The 22,865-nt window shown below is 45.1% G+C and overlaps 1 protein-coding gene across 1 annotated transcript; it reads left to right on the plus strand.

The window, feature by feature from the left end:
- Positions 1 to 1,649: 1,649 nt before the first annotated feature.
- AARS1 (alanyl-tRNA synthetase 1) lies at positions 1,650 to 22,837 on the plus strand. Its single transcript, XM_033127309.1, has 21 exons — positions 1,650 to 1,731; positions 5,161 to 5,325; positions 7,613 to 7,801; positions 8,156 to 8,301; positions 10,150 to 10,341; positions 10,874 to 11,018; positions 11,380 to 11,525; positions 12,121 to 12,229; positions 12,383 to 12,533; positions 13,209 to 13,333; positions 13,784 to 13,928; positions 14,998 to 15,176; positions 15,845 to 15,958; positions 17,221 to 17,427; positions 17,943 to 18,127; positions 19,488 to 19,596; positions 20,283 to 20,396; positions 21,026 to 21,145; positions 21,275 to 21,361; positions 21,775 to 21,888; positions 22,290 to 22,837. Exons 2-21 carry the CDS (start codon positions 5,182 to 5,184, stop codon positions 22,473 to 22,475), a joined length of 2,907 nt encoding a protein of 968 aa, XP_032983200.1. The 5' UTR covers positions 1,650 to 1,731; positions 5,161 to 5,181; the 3' UTR covers positions 22,476 to 22,837.
- Positions 22,838 to 22,865: the final 28 nt, after the last annotated feature.

The raw sequence follows: 22,865 nt of genomic DNA on the forward strand, positions 1-22,865 counted from the left end.
GGATTGAACACTGCACCTTGAGCTGAGCTGCCGCTGAGCTCCCTGATGGCTTGGTTGGAATGCGTCCTCTCAACCACAGGTTGTCAGTTCGATTCCTCGAGTCCCGCAAGGGATGGTGGGCTGTGCCCCCTGCAACTAGCAACGGCAACTGGACCTGGAGCTGAGCTGCACCCTCCACAACTAAGACTGAAAGGACAACTTGAAGCTGAACAGCACCCTCCACAACTAAGATTGAAAGGACAACAACTTGACTTGGAAAAAAGGCCTGGAGGTACACACTGTTCCCCAATAAAGTCCTGTTCCCCTTCCCCAATAAAAAATCTTTAAAAAAAAAGGGGGTCTCATATCTGCCTTGGGGTGCACTGGAAGCCTTACTGGGACACAACTCGTATCCTGACAATTCATATCCTGACAGCCCCTAGATTAGGAGAGACAGATGTTAGTTAATAAATTAAAAGCACTGACTCCAGGAATAGGACTCGAAACCCAATTATCTTAATTTTACCCAGGGGTTAGGTATGGACTAACCAGGTCTGGACAAGTGTTAATATCTGTTTACCGTGTTTCCCTGAAAATAAGACCTAGCCGGACCATCAGCTCTAATGCGTCTTTTGGAGCAAAAATTAATATAAGACCCGCTATTATATATATTATATATATATTATATTTGGTATTTATATTACATTATATTATATCTGGTCTTATAGTAAAATAAGACCGGGTCTTATATTAATTTTTGCTCCAAAAGACGCATTAGAGCTGATGGCCCAGCTAGGTCTTATTTTCAGGGAAACAGGGTAGTTTATGGGATGGTGTTTATTTATCCAAGACTTAGGTCTGGAATGGCTTGGGGGAATGTTGGGACACAATGATTATAGCTCATAGGCTTATAAGTAATTATTAAGCAGAGGTGAGAGACATTCTGTGATTTAGGCTAGGAGCAATCTTTAGGATTAAGAAACTGATTAGAAAAGTGATTAAGACCAGAGGCTAAGGAGCTAAGAAACTAGGGAAAAGGAGACTTAAAATTTCTATAGTGAGGGGGCTCTCCCGTATCAGAGAGACGTAGGTTTGGATCCTGGCTCTGCAACTTACTCTTCAGTTTGAAAGGGCATGCCAGTTGACCAGCCTCATACAGTTTAAAAATTGAATGAAATAATCTATGTGGAATGTTTACAATACAATGCCTCGCATATAAATAGTAACTATTATTTTTCAAAGGCAAATCGAGGGCCAGATGCCAAAACAATTGTCCCTAAACGATTAAGTCACTTCCACACTAAAACCAAGATCTGACAAGGACAAGTGTATCCATAGACACAATATATCAGAATCTTCAGGTCTGCATACCATTCTGCAACTACAATGAACAAAACTGTATACCAAGAGCTATGGCCTCTACCACATACATTTTACCCTTATTAACCATGTCAACTATTAGGAGTTTGCACATGGAAACCAAAACGTCAGTCTCCGGAGTCCGGGTCCTACCCTGTCACGTGACACACCCCATCCCTTCTTTCCCCGCCATTGCATCAGCCAATTTAGATCTGCCTTCCCAGAACTCAACTAAGAAGCTCGGATTGATTGGCTTGTTTCTTGACCAATAATATCTCGTAGAGGTAATGTGCGGCGGGGCACTTTCCATCGGCTCCCTGTGATTGGACGGGGCGGGGCGGGTTGCGGCCGCTGTGTCTTGGCGCTGGTGCATCTGCGGGTCTGCGGGAACAGGTAATCCCGGGCTACTGGTGGTGGGCTCAGAGGGAGGATTGAAGGACTGCGACCCTCGGGAAAAGCAGGAGGGCCTCAGAAAGCTCTGCGGTGCTGCAGAAGTGGCTGCCCCGGGGTCTGAAAGTGCCGCGGCCACTTTGGGTCCTTGGGCTAGGCCTCGCGAGGTCTCTGGAACCGGACTCTGGGCTGGAGCCCAGGGCCGGAGCAACCGCCTGGCGACACGGCAGCCGGAGCGCTGAGGACCAAGACCTTGGGAGGATCAAGATTGCCATTGACTACCCACCCAAAGCTGAGATTTTATTTCCCCTGGTTTTAATCTCCTAGGGGCAAGCGGAAGGTGGGGGAGGGTGGTAAAGATGGGTGGAATCTCTCCGTGAGCCTTTCCCTAAACTCTTAAAATTAGATAAATAACTGATACTGGTCCAGAACCACCTGGAAGCACTTTCCATGCCCCATCATGTTTAACTATTACTTTTTCATACAGTCTGTACTTCCTGGTGTGCTTTAAGTTCATTCAGAGTTTGCTCTTAAAGGATTAATATCTAATCACGAAATACGTTGTTAGCAACCACTGTACCAGATACTGAGGCTATACCTATGATGGTGAGCAAAAAGAACAGTCATGATTCCCACTGGGATGGAACTTAAAGCCTGATGGGGAGATGGACACTAAACAAGCCATCAAACATATGAAATTAGGAAGGAAGACACCTGGGGCTTTCAGCATAAAATAGGAAGAATCTAATCAAGAAAAAGAATGCTTCCTTAAATAAGTCGTTTTGAAATTGAGATATCAAAAGTGAGAAATTAACTAGGAGAAGGGAAAGAGTGGGGGTAGAGTAGACAGATTACCTGGCAAATGAAGAGCATGTTGAAAGGTCCTTAAACCCAAAGGCCAGTGTGACGTAAGGTACTCAAGACTTTTACAGCTCCTGCTGGAAAGTGGAATCTGAGGTCCCTCCTTTGTGCTGCCTCTGTATCCTATACAGCTTGCCAGTTGGTTTATACTGAATAGATGAATGAGTGGTGGTGGTGACACAGCTTTTAATAGTCCCAGCATGCGTTGGGCTTCTTATTGTCAATATACTGGATTCCTTTACATCATACAGTTATTTCTCTATATGACTGCCTCCCCATTAAGGACATAGACTCTCATTCACCTTGGTTCCTAGCACCGGAGTATGCATTCAATAAGTTGATGAATAAGCAAAAATGCAAAATTCACATGTCTCAGAATTTAACTGCTTGTTTGCCTCAACTAGCCCATTTAAAGGAGGAATAGTGAACATTCTGAAATAGCTGTAATGGTGCTGCTCAGAATTACCACTGTAATTTTATTTTTGCCACCATTATTGAGATTCACTGAGAGCCATGATGAGAAGGGATGAGGAAGAATGTAGTGTGACAAAGTTTCTAAAAACCCTTGACTCTTTAGCATGGACACAGAGTCCTCATCTGTGGGAATTTTAGTCAGCCAGTGTTTCACCATCTTTTCTCCCAAAGGGCTTTTGTTTGAATAAGTTCATTGAGCTGTGAATAAATCAATTGAAATTGTGTTTAAACATAAATCTGAGAATCAGAGTCTCATGTTCACTGTATACATCTTTATTGTATCTTTTTTATGTTAAAATTTTAACATTCATGGCTGAAAAGTATTTTAAAAAGAAAGGGTTTATTGGGCCATTGCTAGCAAGAAAAAAAAGACCAGGTCCTGGGGCATGAAGTCTAAACCACCAGCAGCAGTGCCAGGTGGAAAAGGCAACATGTCCACAATCCTGGAGTTGGCAAGCATTTTCATACATCAGGTGGGGGGTGAGGGAGAAAGATGTACGTTGTTTTGGAAGAATTGACATTGGCTATAGATAAAGGAGGTGGGAGAAGGTGAAGTGGGACTAGGTCTGGGATAGGTGCAGAGTTCGTAAGAAAGAAGTGTTTGCTCCTTTGGGTTGGTGGTGGGCAACAGTCCGGAAAATTCATGAGTAAACAAGAAGCAAACGCCTGCTGGGGTTTTGATGGTGACTGGCTATTCTGTTTTTGAGATAATTTCAGAAGTAGCTACCCAAAAGTTAATGTGAAGTTCCAACATACACTCAGGAAGGTGAGCAGTCTTCGCTGGCCCCTGGCTAGGTATTAATAGTCTGACTGCTCGTTCACTCTCTGGCCTGCTGTAATTTAATTTAGAACAACTCAGACTTTTTTTTCTTATTACTCATAAGAAGGAAGAAAACTTTGACCTAAGTGACTGAAAGTAATAGTAATTCATTCTGTTTCTTTGGGGCTTTCCAGTTTACAAATTGCTTCCTAATACAGGATGGCTTTTGAGCCTCACAACTGCCCCTTCCTTCCCGATGGAGTAGGCAGAGGAGATACTACTTTTTTACCAAAAAGGAAACAAATGACAAAGTGACTTATTTAAAGTTTAGAGTTGGTTCAAGGATTCTAGAGACTTAGATAATGTGAACGAGAGGGTTCCCATTTTTCTGGACGCCCAGTGCTGCGTGGTGGCACTACAGCACATGCCATCGATTGATACCGTCCACCAAGGCCTGTCACTTCTCCCCAAACTGCCTCTCAGAAACTTTAATATATGTGAAAGAGCTTTGAAATTGTAAAGTTGTGATATTTCCTAATTTTCCTCTCCTCTGATTCCCCTTCTCTTTCACTGACCTCCTCAGTGTGGCTACAACATCCTGACTCCCTACTAATCTAATCGCTGGGAAGTCAGCAGTTTACCAGTTGTGGTTCTGGGGGTGCTGAGGCGAGGTGGAGGTATGTAAATTCCTGCGACTTGCAGGCAGTCCCTTGTACAGATAGGCCCATCCCCGTGTCCACTGCCTTTGACAGCGCCTCTCCAAGATGTCAGGCCAAACCTGGAGACCCTGGCTTTGGGGATAAGGAAACTTTTCACATTGCTAGGCATGTAGATTAATACAGAACTAGAAGCATCCGAGTTCATCTAGTTTGGGCACTTCCTTTGTTGAAGTGAAGTAACTCCCTTAAGGACTTGGAGGTAGGACTGGAAACCAGGTCTTCTGGGCCTGCCCCCATCCTCAGTGGGCTTCTCTGCTAGACTATAAATTGTGAGTGTTTTTATTCCCATTTCCTAATTCCTGGCCAAAGGCCTGGCACAGAATGGATGCTCCATACAGTTTGGAATGAATGAACACATGAAGAAACTACCTCCTGCTCTACTTGGTGTAATGGTGTATTGTCTCACGTGGGAAGGAAGAACAAATGCGGCTGCTGTCTGATGGTGCAACAAGTTTTGCTTTGATGATGATTTTAGCCTTGGACATTATGACATAGGTTTTAGGATCAAACTGTTCATCCGTGTCCTTTGACTTGGCCTGAAAAGCCAGGAGTGTTGTGTAATGCCTACTTCTTAGTTTCAATTTCCCTAATTTTCTGTCTTTTTTTTCCTTTGGTTAGTTCTGTAGGGTTGCTTTCAAGATGGACTCAACCCTCACAGCCAGTGAAATCCGGCAGCGATTTATAGATTTCTTCAAGAGAAATGAGCACACCTATGTTCACTCATCTGCTACCATCCCACTGGATGATCCCACTTTGCTCTTTGCCAACGCAGGCATGAACCAGGTAAGGATCTGTCCCTTCCTCTTGGCTCTTTGTTCACAGAAGCAGCAGTGGAACAGTGGTGAAAGCAAAGCTCCAAGAGTCAGACAGGTCCTGGCTCTGTCACTCGTTGTGTGACATTACAGGACTTAGTAGGTTTGTGCAAAAGTAATTGCGGTTCTTGCAAATGTTTTTAACCTTTTAAACCACAATTATTTTTGCACCAACCTAATACTTTTTGTGGTTGAACCTCTGTTTCTTGGAGAATTGAGGAATAATAATAGTGTTTGCCTTTAGGTTGCAGTAAAGAGTACATAAAGTAATGCATTAAAAAAGTTTAGCATGTTATTTGAGTAGGTACTCAAACATTAGCTATTACTGTTTTTAGTTGTGATGAGAGACCCTGACACCCACAGCTAAAACTTGTATGCCTCTCAAGAAAAATACAGCCTGCGTCTAGTCTGTAAAGTTTTGCCCTCTTTTTGTTTCTAAGGAAAAACCTATGTTTTATTAGCATCAGAAGCTGAGTTAATCTTGCTGAGCCCTGAAGAGATTTCTTAACTTGACTATTGCAATTCTCCTTCATCTCGTCATTATCTTTTCTTTATAAAACAAGTCAATGTTTCAGGATTCTTTCAGAGCTTTGCTTTCATTCCCATTCAAGGCCATGCACAGTTTTATTGTTTGTTTTTGTTTTTTTCCCCCTTCCGCCTGTGCCTGTGATGTTGAACACTATTTACCAGGCTGGTTCTGGACTGGAAATGGATTCAGGTTCGCTGGTGCCCTCAGGGCCTTCCTTTGGCTGTTCTCTAGGAGCCCTACTTAGCCCAGTGTACGTACCAGCCCTCAGGATGCACCTTATTCTGGGATAACTTGACATCTTTTCTCTCAGGTCTCTTTTCTGGCATAGAAAATTAAAGGCAGTGGAGCATTTCTCATCTTGTATAACATTAACTATGGAATTATAAAAATGTTTTCAGTTTTATGTGTGAGTCCTACGCATATACCTGGGATTGGGGCACTAATTTTAGGTGAACTCTTTCAAGGTGATGGGTTTTCTAGAATACTGGAAAGGTTCTGTTCTGTTCGGATATACCTACACACTGGTTTGTCTTCTCCCGTATGTCCTGACTATACTTGTTAGAAGAACCATGGGAGTCCAATGTTCATAAACATTCTTTGAATAACAGTGACTATTACCCTACGTGTAGCACTTACTATGTGCTAGGCACTGTTCTATGGCTTTTACATGTATTAACTCATTTAATCCTCACTTTATACCATCCTACTAAGACACTGAAAGCTCAAGAAAATTGCCCAAGTTCACATAGCTGATAAATTCTGGAGTGTGGATTTGAACCCAGGCAGTCATTTGCTTAATTTTTGTGCTGTATTGCCTCTAATCTAAATACCTAGATCTAAATACCTAGACTTTTTTGTTTGCTTTTTTTTTTAATAGTATTTGTTAGGCATCTGCTCTTTTTCAAGTACTATGCTAGGTGCTGGATATACAGAGATATAAGTAAGATAGTTTTTGCTTTTAAGGAATTCATGGTCTAGCACAGGATTGTCCAACTTTCTACGGTGATAGAAATGTTCTATATCTGTGCTGCCCATTATGGCTAATAATTACTAGCCATGTGTAATAATTGAGTTGATATGAATGAGGAATAGTATTTTTGATTTAAGCAAATTTTTAATTACTAATTAATTAATTTACTTTTACGTATTCACAAGTGGCTAGCAGTTACCAAATTGGACAGGTCTAGTGGGAAAAATAAGGTAAAGTTACACAAATAACAATGATAAATCAAAGTATAACTTGATGACTCCTCAGAGAAAGGTAATACTATTTGCCTAATGCATCCAATCATTCGTTAAGTTATACTGACTTTACTCCTTTAATAGATCTCAAACTTTTTTCTTCCTTATCACCTTTACTATCAAGCCAGCACATCAGTTTTAGATTAAGTTCTTCCAGAAAGATGGCATAAGCCCTCACTGTCAAGAGACTTGCAAGGAAGCACAGGTTTCACTGCATCCAAACTTTGGCTATTATCTCAGATCTGGCAAGCCTGTCCCCTGCGGTCAACAAGCCTGTCCAAAGGTCAACCAGGACCAGGGAGAAGTTGCTCCAAGATAGGCTGCCTGTGCTGCAGCCCTGTAGGGCCACCGCCTCTGATAAGCTTCGGTATTCCAGGCTAAATCACAAACTGTATAGTTTGTGTGTGGTTTTTTCCCTGCCAGTGTGTGACCACCTGATACACCTGCAGCTCTTCAAAAGTTGAAACGTTCCCTTTCTTTTTTTCAGTTCAAACCCATCTTCCTGAACACTATTGACCCGTCTCACCCTATGGCAAAGCTGAGCAGAGCTGCCAATACCCAGAAATGCATCCGGGCTGGGGGCAAACACAATGACCTGGACGATGTGGGCAAGGATGTCTATCATCACACCTTCTTTGAGATGTTGGGCTCCTGGTCTTTTGGAGATTACTTTAAGGTAAGCTCGAAGCAGATCTGTTGGGGTTTTGTGCAAAATAGTCCTTACCACTGAGAGAAGTGGGTTCTAATTTGGCTTATTTTAAAGTATGAAATATCATTTAGGAGATTCAGGAGTGAAGAGCATTTATTGACTCTCTGACTTCCTGGAAGCAGTACCTATAATTTGCTGAGTTCAGTTCACATTTGGATTTCTTGCATAAATTGATCCCGAATTCAGCTGAGTTTATAGTGAAGATATTGTAATTTTATATCCATGTTTCCAGGATCTGGACTTTTTGTACTCACACTAAATAGTATAATAAATCAAACACTGGTTTGGCCATGCTCCACATCTTTCTTTTTGTTCTTGTAGGAATTGGCATGTAAAATGGCTCTGGAACTTCTCACACAAGAGTTTGGCATTCCCGTTGAAAGACTTTATGTTACCTACTTTGGTGGGGATGAAGCAGCTGGCTTAGAACCAGACCTGGAGTGCAAACAGATCTGGCAAGACTTGGGGTAAGAACACAGGTTACACGTGCAAAGTATGGGGGAACAAAATGATTCCTAAACTTAGTGCCAGAGTGGGCTCTGCCGTTTCCCAATTGGGGATGTCCATTTTGAGATGGAGGTGGGGGTGACTGGGAGTACTTACCTTTGGTACATTCATTGCTTAATCATTCTGGTTTTGAAAGCCAACAAGTCTCTTGTCTTTTTTTTTCTTTCTTTTTATATATTTTTAGAAATTGCGCATACAAGGCACATGTTATAAAAATTCAAACTATATAGAAATGTGAAAACAAGAAGTAGAAGATCTCTAAGATTAATTATTGTTGGTAGTTTGATACCCCATATATAGTCTTCCAGGCCTTTTTCATATTTGTATATCCCTGTGTGGTATGTGGGTGTCTTTTTCAACAGAATGGTATTCTTTATATGAAACGGTTTATTTTTTATGGAAATGTAATGGCATCAAACAGGTATAGGACAAGGGAAGTTTTTTTTCTTTTATGTAATATAATTCTAAATTAAAATCATGTAGCAGAAAAGGTAACAATGATAGATGAGCTGTATGAGTTCTGTGCTTTGAACTGAATAGAATTCATGAAATGGTACATCAAAAGGAATCTGACTGTGGGATGATATACCCAATAGACAGCGGGGATACTCACAATGTCGTCTCTTTTTCTCATTCTTTTTACTTAATTCTTGTCCTTTAATGCATAGCTTTTTAGTATATTTAAGCAGTGCTGCTTCTCTGTTTTGTTTTTTTTAACATGACTTTATTGGGGAACAGTGTGTACTTCCAGGCCTTTTTCCAAGTCAAGTTGTTGTCCTTTCAATCTTAGTTGTGGAGGGTGCCATTCAGCTTCAAGTTGTCCTTTCAGTCTTAGTTGTGGAGGGCACAGCTCAGCTCCAGGTCCAGTTGCCATTTCTAGTTGCAGGGGGCACAGCCCACCATCCCTTGCTGGAGTCCAACCGGCAACCTTGTGGTTGAGAGCCCACTGGCCCACATGGGAATCGAACTGGCAGCCTTCGGAGTTAGGAGCATGGAGCTCTAACCGCCTGAGCCACTGGGCTGGCCCCTCTGTTTGTTTTTTATTACTTTTACTTTAAATATATTACTCTAGTCCAGCTTTCTCTTGTATAATACGTGGTCTGAACCCCCTGTTTGGTTACACTCTATAGTCTAAATGTACTTGGACATTTTGGGTGGTAACATGCGAAACTTAAATACTAATCTTGACTTTTTGAACCTGTTTTACTTGGCTTCCTGTATGTTTATCAAGTAAGCACAATCTTTTTTGAGTGCTTTGTTATCTAGCAACTTTCAGCAGAGTCAACTATTTTGTAAATGTTTTAATCTTATGGAATTCTTTTTGGTATCATTGTAAGGTAGAAGACACGACTAAGTTGCAGTATTGAGAGGTGAATTTTAAATAATCAGCAGCTTTTTTTAACACTTACACTGTCATATAATGTAGAAACATTTGCAAAAAATATTTGCTTAAATTCTGGTCATATTCCGCATAAACGTTTTCATTTTTATGTGTTTCTAGGCTTTATCTATATCTTTCCCTATTTATTTATTTATTTATGATTGGAACATATGTATATTTTATATTCTGTTGTCACTCTTGATAAGGATCATGTTCTGCCTCTTTAGTAGGATTTGTATACAGGCCTAGCATTAGTAATTGCCAAAGAGTGTGTCGTCGTTCTAGAAATTCATAAAGATCTCCTTTTGAATTTCCAGGCTAGACTTTAAGCAGTGCTGTCAAAGATAATAACCAGGTGCTTATTTTTGGTAGATGCAGAATCCTTGTCAGTAGCTCTAACTGGACTTATCTTCCCCACTGTATGCAGGCTGGATGACACCAAAATCCTCCCTGGCAACATGAAGGATAACTTCTGGGAGATGGGTGACACAGGCCCATGTGGTCCCTGCAGTGAGATCCACTATGACCGGATTGGTGGTCGGGATGCTGCACATCTTGTCAACCAGGATGACCCCAATGTGCTGGAGATCTGGAACCTCGTGTTCATCCAGTACAACAGGTGGCCTTGGGGTCCTGCACCCTTCCTGCTCACCATAGCCGCACCTTCCCTCAAGCTGAGTGGAGAAAGAGACCCTCAGAGCACATGGCTGTCTTCTCATTCTTGTCTGTGGGTACAGTGGAGCAGCGCTACAGCAGGCACTTGCAGGCATCATGGGATCTTGTGGCACATTTAAAAAATTTTATTTCTTAAGTTTTCCCTCTGATCTCTGGGTTAGGGCTGGGCCTATTCTTTTATAAACTAGTTTTATTCCCTGTGATACCTGCTTAAGGCCTATTCCTGTAACGTCATTTTTGCTGTAATTTGGACGGCCATTCTAAAGCTCATTTCCTTGAAGCTTTACCTTACTCCTCAATGGACCTCAGAGTACTTCTTCCCTTTCTCCCTCCACTCCCCTCCTTCCACCAAACCAGCAGAGGCCAATGGCGAATAGTCACAGCCTGCCAACTGCTCTGTCAGTGAGTTATAACCAGCAGGGACCGATGGCAGCCTGAGTCCGTGTTTCAACTTCCTCTTTCTCTGGATCATGTAGGGAAACCGATGGAATTCTGAAACCTCTTCCTAAGAAAAGCATTGACACAGGGATGGGCCTGGAGCGACTGGTGTCTGTGCTGCAGAATAAGATGTCCAACTATGACACTGACCTTTTTGTCCCTTACTTTGAAGCCATTCAGAAGGTACTGGTCCTTTTGCAAACATTGCAAATTTCTGTGGAAGTCTCCAGGCTGGACTCTTAGCAGTGCTGTCAAAGATAGTAACCAGGTGCTTTGCCAGCTGAGGGTACATGTGACCGTCTGCCAACTTTATTGTTAATTATACGAGGCTCTGGGTACAAGGCACTGTGATTTGTTGAGTGTAAGGGGCTGACTGGAGGCTCTTTACTCCCACTATAACCTTTCTTGGGGTTCTAAGATCTGGCAAGAGGGTTGTCCTTTCTCCTAATGCCCCGCCATCCCCATTCCTCTCAGAACCTCCTAGGGCACGGCAGTGCCAGAAAGGCTGCGTCCTGATGAGATGCCTCCTGGATTTTATCTGCAGGGCACAGGTGCTCGGCCATACAGTGGGAAAGTTGGTGCTGACGATGCTGATGGGATCGATATGGCCTACCGGGTGCTGGCGGACCACGCTCGGACCATCACTGTGGCCCTGGCTGATGGCGGCCGGCCTGACAACACAGGGCGGGGGTAAGTGTGCTATACATGGGGCAGACTTAGGACTGACACCATGAGTTTTATGATGGCGGAACTTAAAGCTGCACTTTAGTATTGTTTTCTCTGTCTTCTAAATAGTTGGAGGGAGCCTTTGTTTCTTTAGGGATGAAGGGAGTTTTAGGTCACACTAAAGAGTTGTCACTATGTTAAATCTTTGCTGCGAAGTACAGGATGATAAGGACTGATAGACTGTTGGCAGGGGTGGGGTAGGGGTAGGTATTGACTAGCCCCGGGCAACTTCATTACTGACGGGCAGGGGCTGGGATCATGGCATTAAGTCCACCTGGTTTGTACTTCTTGCCTTAACTCTCGATTAGGAAAACAAACTGGGGTTACCCCAGGTCATCCGTTGATGAGTATTTGTAGGTATGTTACTGAGTTTTATGCTGGAATTCATCTTAATGACCTTGGGAAATACAAAAAGAAGCAATCATAGGATAAGAGAAAGTCTCTGGAAGAGAAAGACAAAAAGTTGACCATGTTGCTTTGGGTCAAATTCCAAAGAACTGCTACAAAACACTTACCTGGGAATGCTGTCTAGCAGGAGACTGGGTTCTGTCTCTTACAGGTATGTGTTGAGACGGATACTCCGCCGGGCTGTTCGATACTCCCATGAGAAACTCAACGCCAGCAAGGGTTTCTTTGCTACACTAGTAGATGTTGTCGTCGAGTCCCTGGTAGGTCTGTTTCCCTGCTTGCTTCTTCTGCACTGGCGTGCAAGCCTTAAGAGGGCTAGGGTGGGAGATAGCACACTGTTAATGAGAATTTTCAGGTGGGTCATGGAATAGTCCCTGGCTTCATGGGGCCCACATCTGTTTCCCCTTTGCCAGGGAGATGCATTTCCTGAGTTAAAGAAGGACCCGGATATGGTGAAGGACATTATTAATGAAGAAGAAGTGCAATTTCTTAAGACTCTCAGCAGAGGGCGTCGCATCCTGGACAGGAAAATTCAGAGCCTGGGAGATAGCAAGACCATTCCCGGTAAGAACCAGTTTTTTCCTTTCACCATCCAGGCTGTTTGATCTTTCTGAAAGAGGCAACCCTTTTTTTCACAAACTGAGAGTGGACTCCCATGTCTCCAAAGGCAGAACATAGCTTAGTTAAACTGCTTTTGGTGTAAATTGGGGTTTATATTAAAATTATAAAATACATTGTTATGGTAAAGTATTCAGACAGCATAGAAGTAAAAGTGAAAAGTGTCTTTCCCAAACACATTTCTCAGAGGTAATAGCTCTTAAGAGCTCGGAGTATTCAGGACTTTGTTTGCATGTGGGTGTTTTCAAGCAAAAATGGGAACATATGGTATATACTGGTTTTTGCAATTTGCTTTATTTTTTACCAGACAGGAAAATTAAATTTGAAAGCTTTTTTCCTTTCATCAAAATATAATATAATGTACATGGGAAAAGCCTGGTGAATTTTCACAAACTGAACACGCTTGTTTAAGAAACACAGTTTTCCTAGGAGACCTCTCGCACTTCTTCCAAGTCATCTCCAAAAGAATTGATGGATTTTCTGACCAGGGCACAGAACTAATACTGACTTGTCTTGTCTCTTTAATCCCTTCTGTCACTGTCAGTGTCCTTCTGGGAAAGGTTTGGGGTGGAAAAGAGTGGGGCCGTCCATGTTACTTGACACAATTCCTTTGTGCCGTAGGGGATACTGCTTGGCTCCTCTATGACACCTATGGTTTTCCAGTGGATCTCACTGGACTGATTGCTGAAGAGAAGGGCCTGGTGGTAGACATGGATGGCTTTGAAGAAGAGAGGAAAATGGCCCAGGTAAAGAATTTGGGGAGTGAGCAGGAAACCCAACACTTACCAAGGCAGGACTTGGCTGCAAAGCAAGCAAGAGTTTCTTTCCATTAAAATCGCTGAAATTCTGTTTTTCGCTAGACTAGTGGGTCTCGACAGGGGCATTATAGCACCCCCAGGAGACATTTGGCAACAATGTCTGAAGACATTTTTGGTTTTCACAAGTGGGGGCAGGATGCTGCTGGCAGCTAGTGGGTAACATCTGGTGGGTAGAGGCCAGGGATGCTGCCAATATCCTACAATGCGCAGGGCAGCCCCCCCCAACAAAGAGTTGTCTGGCCCTAAATGTCAGTAGTGCCGAGATTGATAAACCCTGTTCGGGAGCTTTACATTAGGCATAGTTTAGCAGTTCTGAAATACTTCAGAGTTCTTTTTCTTCTACGTGAGGATAACTATGCTTATTTCTCTTACTGGCAGCTGAAATCACAGGGCAAGGGAGCTGGTGGGGAAGACCACATTATGCTGGACATTTATGCTATTGAAGAGCTCCGGGAAAAGAGTCTGAAGGCAACAGACGATTCCCCCAAGTACAACTACCATTCAGACTCCAGTGGGAGCTATGGTATGTTACTGTCCTCGGGGGGGTTTTCCGAGACAGGCCTCACGACTAGGTACCTGGGGTATCCGTGGTAGCCTCTCCTGTATGCTGTACAGTCATGCTGTGTAATTTTATACTCATAGAGACCCTTGGCGATTGATTTGCTTAACTCTTTATTTTGACATAATTATAGATTTATAGGAAGTTTTTTTTTTTTATTAATTTATTTTTAATTTATTGGGGTGACAATTGTTAGTAAAATTACATAGATTTCAGGTGTGCAATTCTGTATCACATCATCCATAAATCACACTGTGTGTTCACCACCCAGAGTCAGCTCCCCTTCCATCACCATACATTTGATCCCCCTCACCCTCATCCCCCCCCCCCCAACCCCCTTACGCTCTGGTAACCACCAAATTACGTTCCCCAGATTAATTTTCAAACCCCATGGCCATCCTGTGTGTTTTGTTTTTTTTAACAGAAGTTTATGGGGAAATTCTTTGTACTCTTTACCCAGTTTCCCCTCGTAACATCTTGTAGGAAACCAGGACATTGACATTGATAGAATCCACATGGCCGTTGAATTTTGCATTGGCAATAGTAGCATTCTAAAGCTAAGAAGAATTGAAAGAAACAGGCAATACATATCTTTATTTTACTCTTTTGCTCCAGCAGAGATACCAAGCCAGCCCAGTACATTCTTTGTGAATTGACCTTGAAGTAGGGAATTTGTTACTACTCTTAAAGACCTCCTAATCAGATTCACCAAGTTTCTGCTGGGTAGCTCAGAGTTAGGGTGACCAACTATCCCAGTTTTCCCAGAACTATCCCAGTGTTGACATTGGAAGTCTCGCATCCCGGCAAACCCCTTGGTCCCAAGCAAACTGGGACAGTTTGGACACCCTCCCAAGTGTTGCAATCTCTGGTGGAAAACCAGTGTATTGAGCTCTTTCATGGAGTCTAGGGGGTTTGTTTCCAAAACAAAATTAGATACTTAGGCCCTAAAGAGAGTTTGAGAAATACAATCCATCAAAAGCCAGCTAAGCATGTGAATGAAGTCATGGACCCTGTTTTCCCCCTTTCTATGCAGCATTTGAGAGTGCAGTGGCTACAGTGCTGGCTCTGCGCAGGGATAAGATGTTCGTGGGAGAGGTGTCCACGGGCCAGGAGTGTGGAGTCGTGCTGGACAAGACCTGTTTCTATGCTGAGCAAGGAGGGCAGATCTATGACGAAGGCTACCTGGTGAAGATTGATGACAGCAGTGAAGACGTGAGCCCACACTTCTTTGTTAGCCAGAGAGGGGGATCCAACAAAGGGCTAGGCCTGGACCAGGGTAACTTTTCTGGCTTCTCAACAATCCAGGCCTTGGGGAGCAGACGCGACTGACCTTTGGGTTGTGTTCCATGGTCAGTGTTTCTGAAGCCGAGGGAGCTGCTTATTGCACTGTGTTGCCTTCACAGCCATTGGGTCCCCTCGTAGCAGGATCCTTGCAGCCAGGCTGCATAGATTGATCCTCAGTTCCTCCATGCTTCCCTCATAAATGAGGCGAGGAAGCTCTCCGAAAAGCAGACATCCTTGTTGAAAACTCGGCCGCTAGCTTTGGCACTGCGGACTCTGTGGTCTGAGATGAGTGACCTAGTCCAATATATGTATACATATGTAAAGTAGTGTGTATATATAATGGTAAATACGTATATATAATGGTGCATGTGACATACGCATAATGGTATTAATGGTATATATGTACCGGGGCTGCCAAAAAAAATGTATACACATGACTTGTACTCATCTTTTGTTGTTGATCTATATTGAGTATTACAATTTTAATACAGTTTTTTTCCTTTCTTAAAATGTGTATGCATTTTTTGGGCACCTTCTGTATATTTACATACCTATGGGTTTATTTATGTATTGGTCTCCTCCTTGACTCCACTTAGAAAACCGAGTTTACGGTGAAGAATACTCAGGTGCGAGGAGGGTATGTGCTCCACATAGGAACAATCTATGGCAACCTGAAAGTGGGGGATCAGGTCCGCCTGTTTATTGATGAGGTGAGTTGCATTTTGCTGGTTAGCATTTTTTTCTTTTTCATTTCAGCTTTACTGTGGTACAATTACATATAAAAGATATTTAAAGTACAGTGACGTGCCACCTAATGATAAATGCATTGTTCGGCGATTTCGTCACTGTGTGAACATGGAGGGCACTTAGGCAGCCTAGATGGTCTAGCCTGCAACACACCTGGGCTGTATGGGTACCGTCGTATGAGTAGTCTGTCACTGACGGAAACATTGTTGTGTAGCACATGACTGTATGTACTCATGGTGATTTGATATACTTACTATACATTGTAAAAAGAATTCATGTCCTCCTTGGCTTTAAAATCATATTGTCACTCCCAAGTAAAAGTATAAGTAGACTTTTATAAGTAGAGTGCAGGAGTAAATTTTGTGAGGGATGTAACTGAGAGTTAAATCTGTATGTTCCCATATTAGACCACAATAATTGGCTGAGATCCTATAGACTTGTGTTCATGACAGGTCTCCGTCGGGGCTGTACAGGGCAGAACCTGGGGATTGCCTTTCTCTAGGTTAACCTCAACTACTTCTTCAGGAGCCAGCCTGTATTAATTAAGAAATAGATTCTGTTGTGTGTGACACAGTAGCTTAAAACAAGATAGAAATGTGTTTCTCACTTAAAAGTCCAAACTGATACAGAGGCTCTGCTACACAAAGTCAGTGCGCCCAGTCTTTCCTTGCTTATTGCTCTGCCATCATTCCTGGAGTGTTGCCCTTGATTTCATGGTCCAAGAAGGTTGTCAGATCCATTTTCTAGACCAGGGGTTTTCACTTTTTTCATAAAAGACTAGACAGTAAATATTTTTAGAATTTTGGACCAGATAGCCTCTATCACAATTACCCAACCCTGCCATGTGGCACAAAAGCATCATAGACAATATGTACACACGTGGGTGTGGGTGTGTTCTAATAAACCTATTTACAAAAATGGATGACAGGCCTGATTTGACCAATGGGCCATAGTTTGCCAACTCCTGTTCTAGGCAGGGGGAAAGAGGAAGGGAGGGTATACTTCCCTTTAGGGTATACTTCTGCTCACAAACCATTGACCAGAACTTATTTAGTCACATGGCCACACTTAGCTGCAAAGGAAGTTGGGAAATGTAGTCTTTATTCTAGGAAGCTATGTGTCCATCTAAAAATTCTAGTACCTGGGAAGAAGGTGAGAGCAGGTATTGGGAAACCACTAGTAGTGTGTTGCAAACCTCTCCACCAGTCGGCTCTGCCCTTTACAGCCCCGACGGAGACCTGTCATGAGCAACCACACAGCCACCCACATTCTGAACTTCGCCCTGCGCTCTGTGCTTGGGGAAGCTGACCAGAGAGGTTCCCTAGTGGCTCCTGACCGCCTTCGGTTTGACTTCACTGCCAAGGGAGCCATGTCCAGCCAGCAGATCAAGAAGGCCGAGGAGCTTGCTAACGAGATGATTGAGGCAGCCAAGGTAGGTTGGGTTACGTGTAAGCCCTTGGGTCATGAACTTCACATGTCACCCCTTCCCACACCATCACTTTCTGTCCACGGAGCTTCAGCGGCCTAAGTGCTCAGTCCGTCGTACCAAATTCTGTCCTGCACACAGATTTCCTTAAAACAATGGTTCTCAAACTGCACTGGGTAGGGGGCAGTGACGGTGTTCAGTGGAGCGGCGTGAGGGCTTCTGGGGAGGAGCGGAGAGAGGTCTTTGCTCCACCACCTGCTTAGGACAGCCAGAGCTCTTCTAGTTAGGTCTGTTTTACATTTAGCACATCCATGTAAGATTTGGTTCACAGTTTAACGAAATATTTGTTGGAAATTCTTATTTCATTGCCTTCTTTCGGGAGGCTCAGGGCACACGACAGGCAGAGCTGGGATTAGAAACGCAGAGTCCTGCTTGCAAGACCACACTCTGCCTGGTGCTTCCTGCTGCACCTTCAGAGAAGACCTTTTCCCGGTTTTATTTTCTGTCTTCTTTCCATGCAGCCCGTCTACACCCAGGATTGTCCCCTGGCAGCAGCTAAAGCCATCCAGGGCCTGCGGGCTGTGTTTGATGAAACTTATCCTGACCCTGTGCGAGTCGTCTCCATTGGGGTCCCAGTGTCTGAGCTGTTGGATGACCCCTCCGGTCCTGCTGGCTCACTCACTTCTGTTGAGTTCTGTGGGGGGACGTGAGTACCTCAGGGGGAGCAAGAGAGGGGGTCATCGGCATTACCCTTGGAGGATGTGGGTACTAGACCAACTCTTGTTTATTTAAGGTTGGAATGAAGTCCTCAGAAGTACAGTTGGCAAACAGTATTCCCAAGAATCTTAGCATCCAAGTGCTTGTGTCTGACCTGAACATTCCCTGGCTTTGGGATGAAATGTTCTTCCTAGGAAAAGGAAGCACTTATCACATCATTGTTTGCTCTTGTTCCCTGGGCTGGTCCCAACAGGAATCAGGATTCTTGGCCTGTGAATTCAGGATTCAGCAAGGCTTTGGAGTGCTCACCAAACTCCTGATCTGACCCAGCCCCTTTCCATTCCTGGGACCTCCTTTAGCTCCCTTTGTCAGTTTGAATGGCATCTGGGGAATTAACTCCGTTGTCTCAGAGCCTTTGAGGCAGGCCCCAAGTAGGCCTAGCTCAGTTTTGCGTGGGACAGCCAATTATTTCTGCCAACTTAGATTCCTCCGTAGCACTTGGAACCTCCTTGGGGTCTTTTTGGGATGGTCATAGTGGCCTGGGAAATTCCTGCTTCTGAAGGAAGCCTGGTGAAAAGATTCTTAAGACCATGGTAGAGTCCACCCAGGACCTACTGCCAGCCTCATGCAGGCAGGGAGCAGGAGGGCCTGTGGGGGTGGGGTATATAATTTGGGGGACCAGGTTCCAGGCCTCCCTCTGTCCAGCTAAATTAGGCCTTCAGATGAGTCCCACTTCTGCCTTAACTCTTTGCATGACACTCTTTAGGCACAAGAAAACAGCTTTCAACAACTTTACGCCACTCTCACAAAATGATTGATGTAATGAGCATTTGAGGTTCTCTGAGCAACTGGGGAATAAAACCTATTTGTTTAAGGAGTTGTGGTAAGATTTTAAAGGTAATCTCCAGTGAGCTGGGCTAGAAGAATATAGTTTATGTTCCACCAGAGAGAATCAAAAACATGCATGAAGGTAGAGCCCAGCAGCAGTAACGTTGTGTTGGGTGTTAGGGACTGCAAAGCACTTTCATGGATCTTTACAACAGCCCTGTGAGGGAGCATTACCCCCATTTTATACATGATGAAACTGAAGCTCAGAAAGCTGGTGTCTTGCTTAGTGTCACAGGACTCTCATCCCCAAGCCTTCTCTTCCTCTTCCTGGCCAGAGCTGGATTCTGAAATTACCCTAAAACATGAAGGGCCTTTTCCTACCATCCCCTTGAGGGAGCTTCTGTAGGAGCGACTTACCCCAGAGGGCTCAGGGCTGGGGAGCCAACGGCTTTTGGGAGGCAGTGGGGGGACCAGCGTGCCTGGACTTCCTCATCACCACGGACTTTGTGTTCTGCCATCAGGCACCTGCAGAATTCAAGTCACGCGGGAGCTTTTGTGATTGTGAGTGAAGAAGCTATTGCCAAGGGCATCCGGAGGATTGTGGCTGTCACAGGTGCTGAAGCCCAGAAGGTGAGCAGATCACACTAATTTGTGGCTTATTTGAACAAGACAAGAGGAGTCCGATCTGCAAATCCATAGTGCAGATGGTAATGGGGCCGCTGTAGTCAGAAGCGGAAGTACAAGGCTACCCACAAATGTCCTCTAGTTACCTTGCCTGGCAGAAGAAAGCCACCAGTGCACAAAATTTCGTAGCTATCTTATGTTTAATCTCTAAAAGTATGTGTAAGTCCTGCCTTCTACCAGGTAACATACCTGTGTCTAGAAGGATAAGCCAGAGTTTTGCTGTGTCCGCAGGGCTTACCCACATCTCCCTGGGGGTACATGCCTTGTGTGAAATGCACGGAGTATGGGGACAGCTGCTCTGGGGGTGGGGACTGTAAGCTTGCGCCTGACGTGTGCTGAAGCCTGAGGGGTGATCATTTCATGGGATGAGAAGGACTCCTGACTCATGAGTTCTTGTTTACGCCCTGAAGCTGAGTTAGTGCAGCCTTTCTACCAGCCAGGCGTGTGAGGAAGGTGCTCCTTTCTGGGGTGTGAGGCTGCAAACACTTGCCTCTCTGAAGGAAGAGAAACTGGTGTCCTAGGGATGTGTTTGTTTCATAGCCTGCCATCCATGTTTGCCACAGTTGTTTATGGACAGACTAGTGAAGCTGAAAGTTACCTGTAGTTTGCAACGCTGATTGTCCCCCTCCCAGGCTCTCAGGAAAGCGGAAAGCTTGAAGAAATCTCTCTCTGTCATGGAGGCCAAAGTGAAGGCCCAGACTGCGCCAAACAAGGACGTGCAAAGGGAGATTGCTGACCTCGGTGAGGTAGGAGAAGCCAGCCTCCTTCCTGTCTCGGCCTGCTCAGTGCTGGATCCTGGGCCTGAGGAATCAGACACTTCCTGTTCTTGAAGAACACTCAAGTGCTGGTTCTCAGTGCAATGGGCCTTTGGATTGACTTGTATTGTCCTGCAGTCTTGCAAAGGGGACTCCATGGATCCTGGCCCATGGAGCCCTGGAACCTGCCTACTGCCTCCATTGCCAATGGCAGGGGAGCCCATTCCAAGCATGAGTGTGCACTGGTGTTGAGGGAGTTGGGGAGGTGCCATGGAATGGGTGCCCACAGTTTCCAGGCTTTCTGGTGTTTGTTAATATTTCGGGACTTCCCATAAGCCCTTCACGGGCTGTATTCACTGCCTGGTAGGGGCCAGAACTTACAAGAGTCCAAGCTCTTTTTTCTGCCTCTTTCTCTCCAGCCCTGATCGTTACAACTGCTATAGTTACTTGCACAGTGACTGATCTCCAGGACAGGGATACCTTTTTGTTTTCAGTTTTCTTTCCTGGACACTGGTCGGGGATGACTTTAGTGTTCAAAGCCAGAGGGTGGGGTGGGCTGGAGCCTCACATCCCAGCTCCTTGTGGTTCAGATCTGAATGGTTTTCTGGTTCTGGTTCCAGGCCCTGGCCACGGCAGTCATCCCCCAGTGGCAGAAGGATGAATTCCGGGAGAACCTCAAATCCCTGAAGAAGATCATGGATGACCTAGACCGGGCTAGCAAAGCCGATGTCCAGAAGCGAGTGAGTACTGGCAGTGCTGCTGGCTGAAAGGGAATCAAGAGCATTGACCCAGCAAAGGCAGTGCAGCCTGCTCTGTTTCAGTCTGGGCCTTTGACCTGAGACCTCTCTCCTGGACTTCCTTCCTTGCAGGTGTTGGAGAAGACAAAGCAGCTCATTGACAGCAATCCCAACCAGCCCCTTGTCATCCTGGAGATGGAGAGCGGCGCCTCAGCCAAGGCAATCCAGGGGCTGGGGCTCCAGACCCTGCTCTATGCCTGTCTGCTGCTTGTCTTTTTCTCTCAGGGGCTCATCAGTCCTCTCGTGGCTGAAGTGTGAGCTCTGTGGCTCTAAGAGGAGTGGTCACCTGAGGTCCCACTCTCTGGGATTGAGGTTAAGCTAAGTGAGGGAGAGATCTGGTGGCTGGAGAGCTACGGCTCCTGGAGGTGGAAGGCAAAGCCTAGAGTCAAGAGTGCGGGCCAGGCCCTGTGCTTGGGTTCTTCACTATGTAGGCTCCTAGGACCAGCACCTGCTGTTGGGAGGGGTTTGGGGATGGGGTCCCGGGAGTGCTCTGAGAACTGAGCTCTGCAAACTCGTTGGAGAGCATGGCCCCTTTCCCCAGGAACGTGGCCTGACACCAGATTCTCCCACAGGCCCTGAACGAAGCCTTGAAGCTCTTCAAGACACATTCTCCTCAGACGTCTGCCATGCTCTTCACAGTGGATAATGAGGCTGGCAAGATCACATGCTTGTGTCAAGTCCCCCAGGTCAGAATATGCTGCATCCCTGTGCCCGTAGAAAGTGGTGTGGTGTCTGTAGCTTTTCTGAGGGAGCTCGGTTCTTCTTACAGTTGTTTTCACAATGTTTGTTTATGCAATCCGTTAGCAATGCCCTTCTCCTGCCCACCTGTTGGTCACTTCTGGCACCTCTTCCCCTGTGGCCCTCTTCATGGTGGATGTATTTAACTGTGCTGGCTGATACCTGGCTTTGCCACTTGGTATGCCTTGCCCTGACTGTGAAACCAGTATGGTCTGCCTCAGCCTCCAGCAGTACCACTCAGGGCAAGAGTGGGTGTCTGTGGTTCCCTTATCCTTTTTCTTTCCTTAACTCCATGCCTCCCTCGGTCCTATCCTCTGTCCTGACTCCCACTTCACCATCTCTCTTCCAGAATGCAGCCAACCGGGGCCTGAAAGCCAGTGAGTGGGTGCAGCAGGTGTCAGGTCTGATGGATGGCAAAGGTGGTGGCAAAGATGTGTCCGCTCAGGCCACAGGCAAGAACGTGGGCTGCCTACAGGAGGCGCTGCAGCTGGCCACTTCCTTTGCCCAGCTCCGCCTGGGAGACGTGAAGAATTGAGGCGAGGGGCAGCTTCCATTGGGAAGCATCTCCCCCACACCTGGAAGCATCCGTCCAGCTAGGAGCTCTCCACCCACTATAGGGACATTTGAATTTTGGGACCTTTAAATAGCCCCATCTGTCCTCCTAACCCAGCAGTAACTGGAACTCATTTGGGTGCGGCCTGTGACTCGATGCCCACGATACACTTCCGCCTGGAGCCCTACATGTCAGCGCCATCTGTCTAGAACCACTATCCTAGGATTGCTATTTATCATTGTCATGCTAGTGTCTATAGATAATTATCTGCAGACCCGATGCTGTGGGTCTGCAGGAAGGAATCATTTTTGCTGCAGAGAATAAAAGGACCACGTGCAATATTTGATGATACCATGAATTCTCTACCCTCCC

The sequence above is a fragment of the Rhinolophus ferrumequinum genome, chromosome 15 (assembly GCF_004115265.2).
Source record: "Rhinolophus ferrumequinum isolate MPI-CBG mRhiFer1 chromosome 15, mRhiFer1_v1.p, whole genome shotgun sequence".
In the NCBI taxonomy this organism is placed as follows: domain Eukaryota; kingdom Metazoa; phylum Chordata; class Mammalia; order Chiroptera; family Rhinolophidae; genus Rhinolophus; species Rhinolophus ferrumequinum.

Coding starts and splice junctions, on each gene's coding strand:
- AARS1 (XM_033127309.1), top strand. CDS start 5,182: ATGGACTCAACCCTCACAGCCAGTGAAATCCGGCAGCGATTTATAGAT. Junction 11,019..11,379: donor ACTTTGAAGCCATTCAGAAG/GTACTGGTCCTT, acceptor TTTTATCTGCAG/GGCACAGGTGCTCGGCCATA. Junction 19,597..20,282: donor CAGGTGCTGAAGCCCAGAAG/GTGAGCAGATCA, acceptor TCCCCCTCCCAG/GCTCTCAGGAAAGCGGAAAG.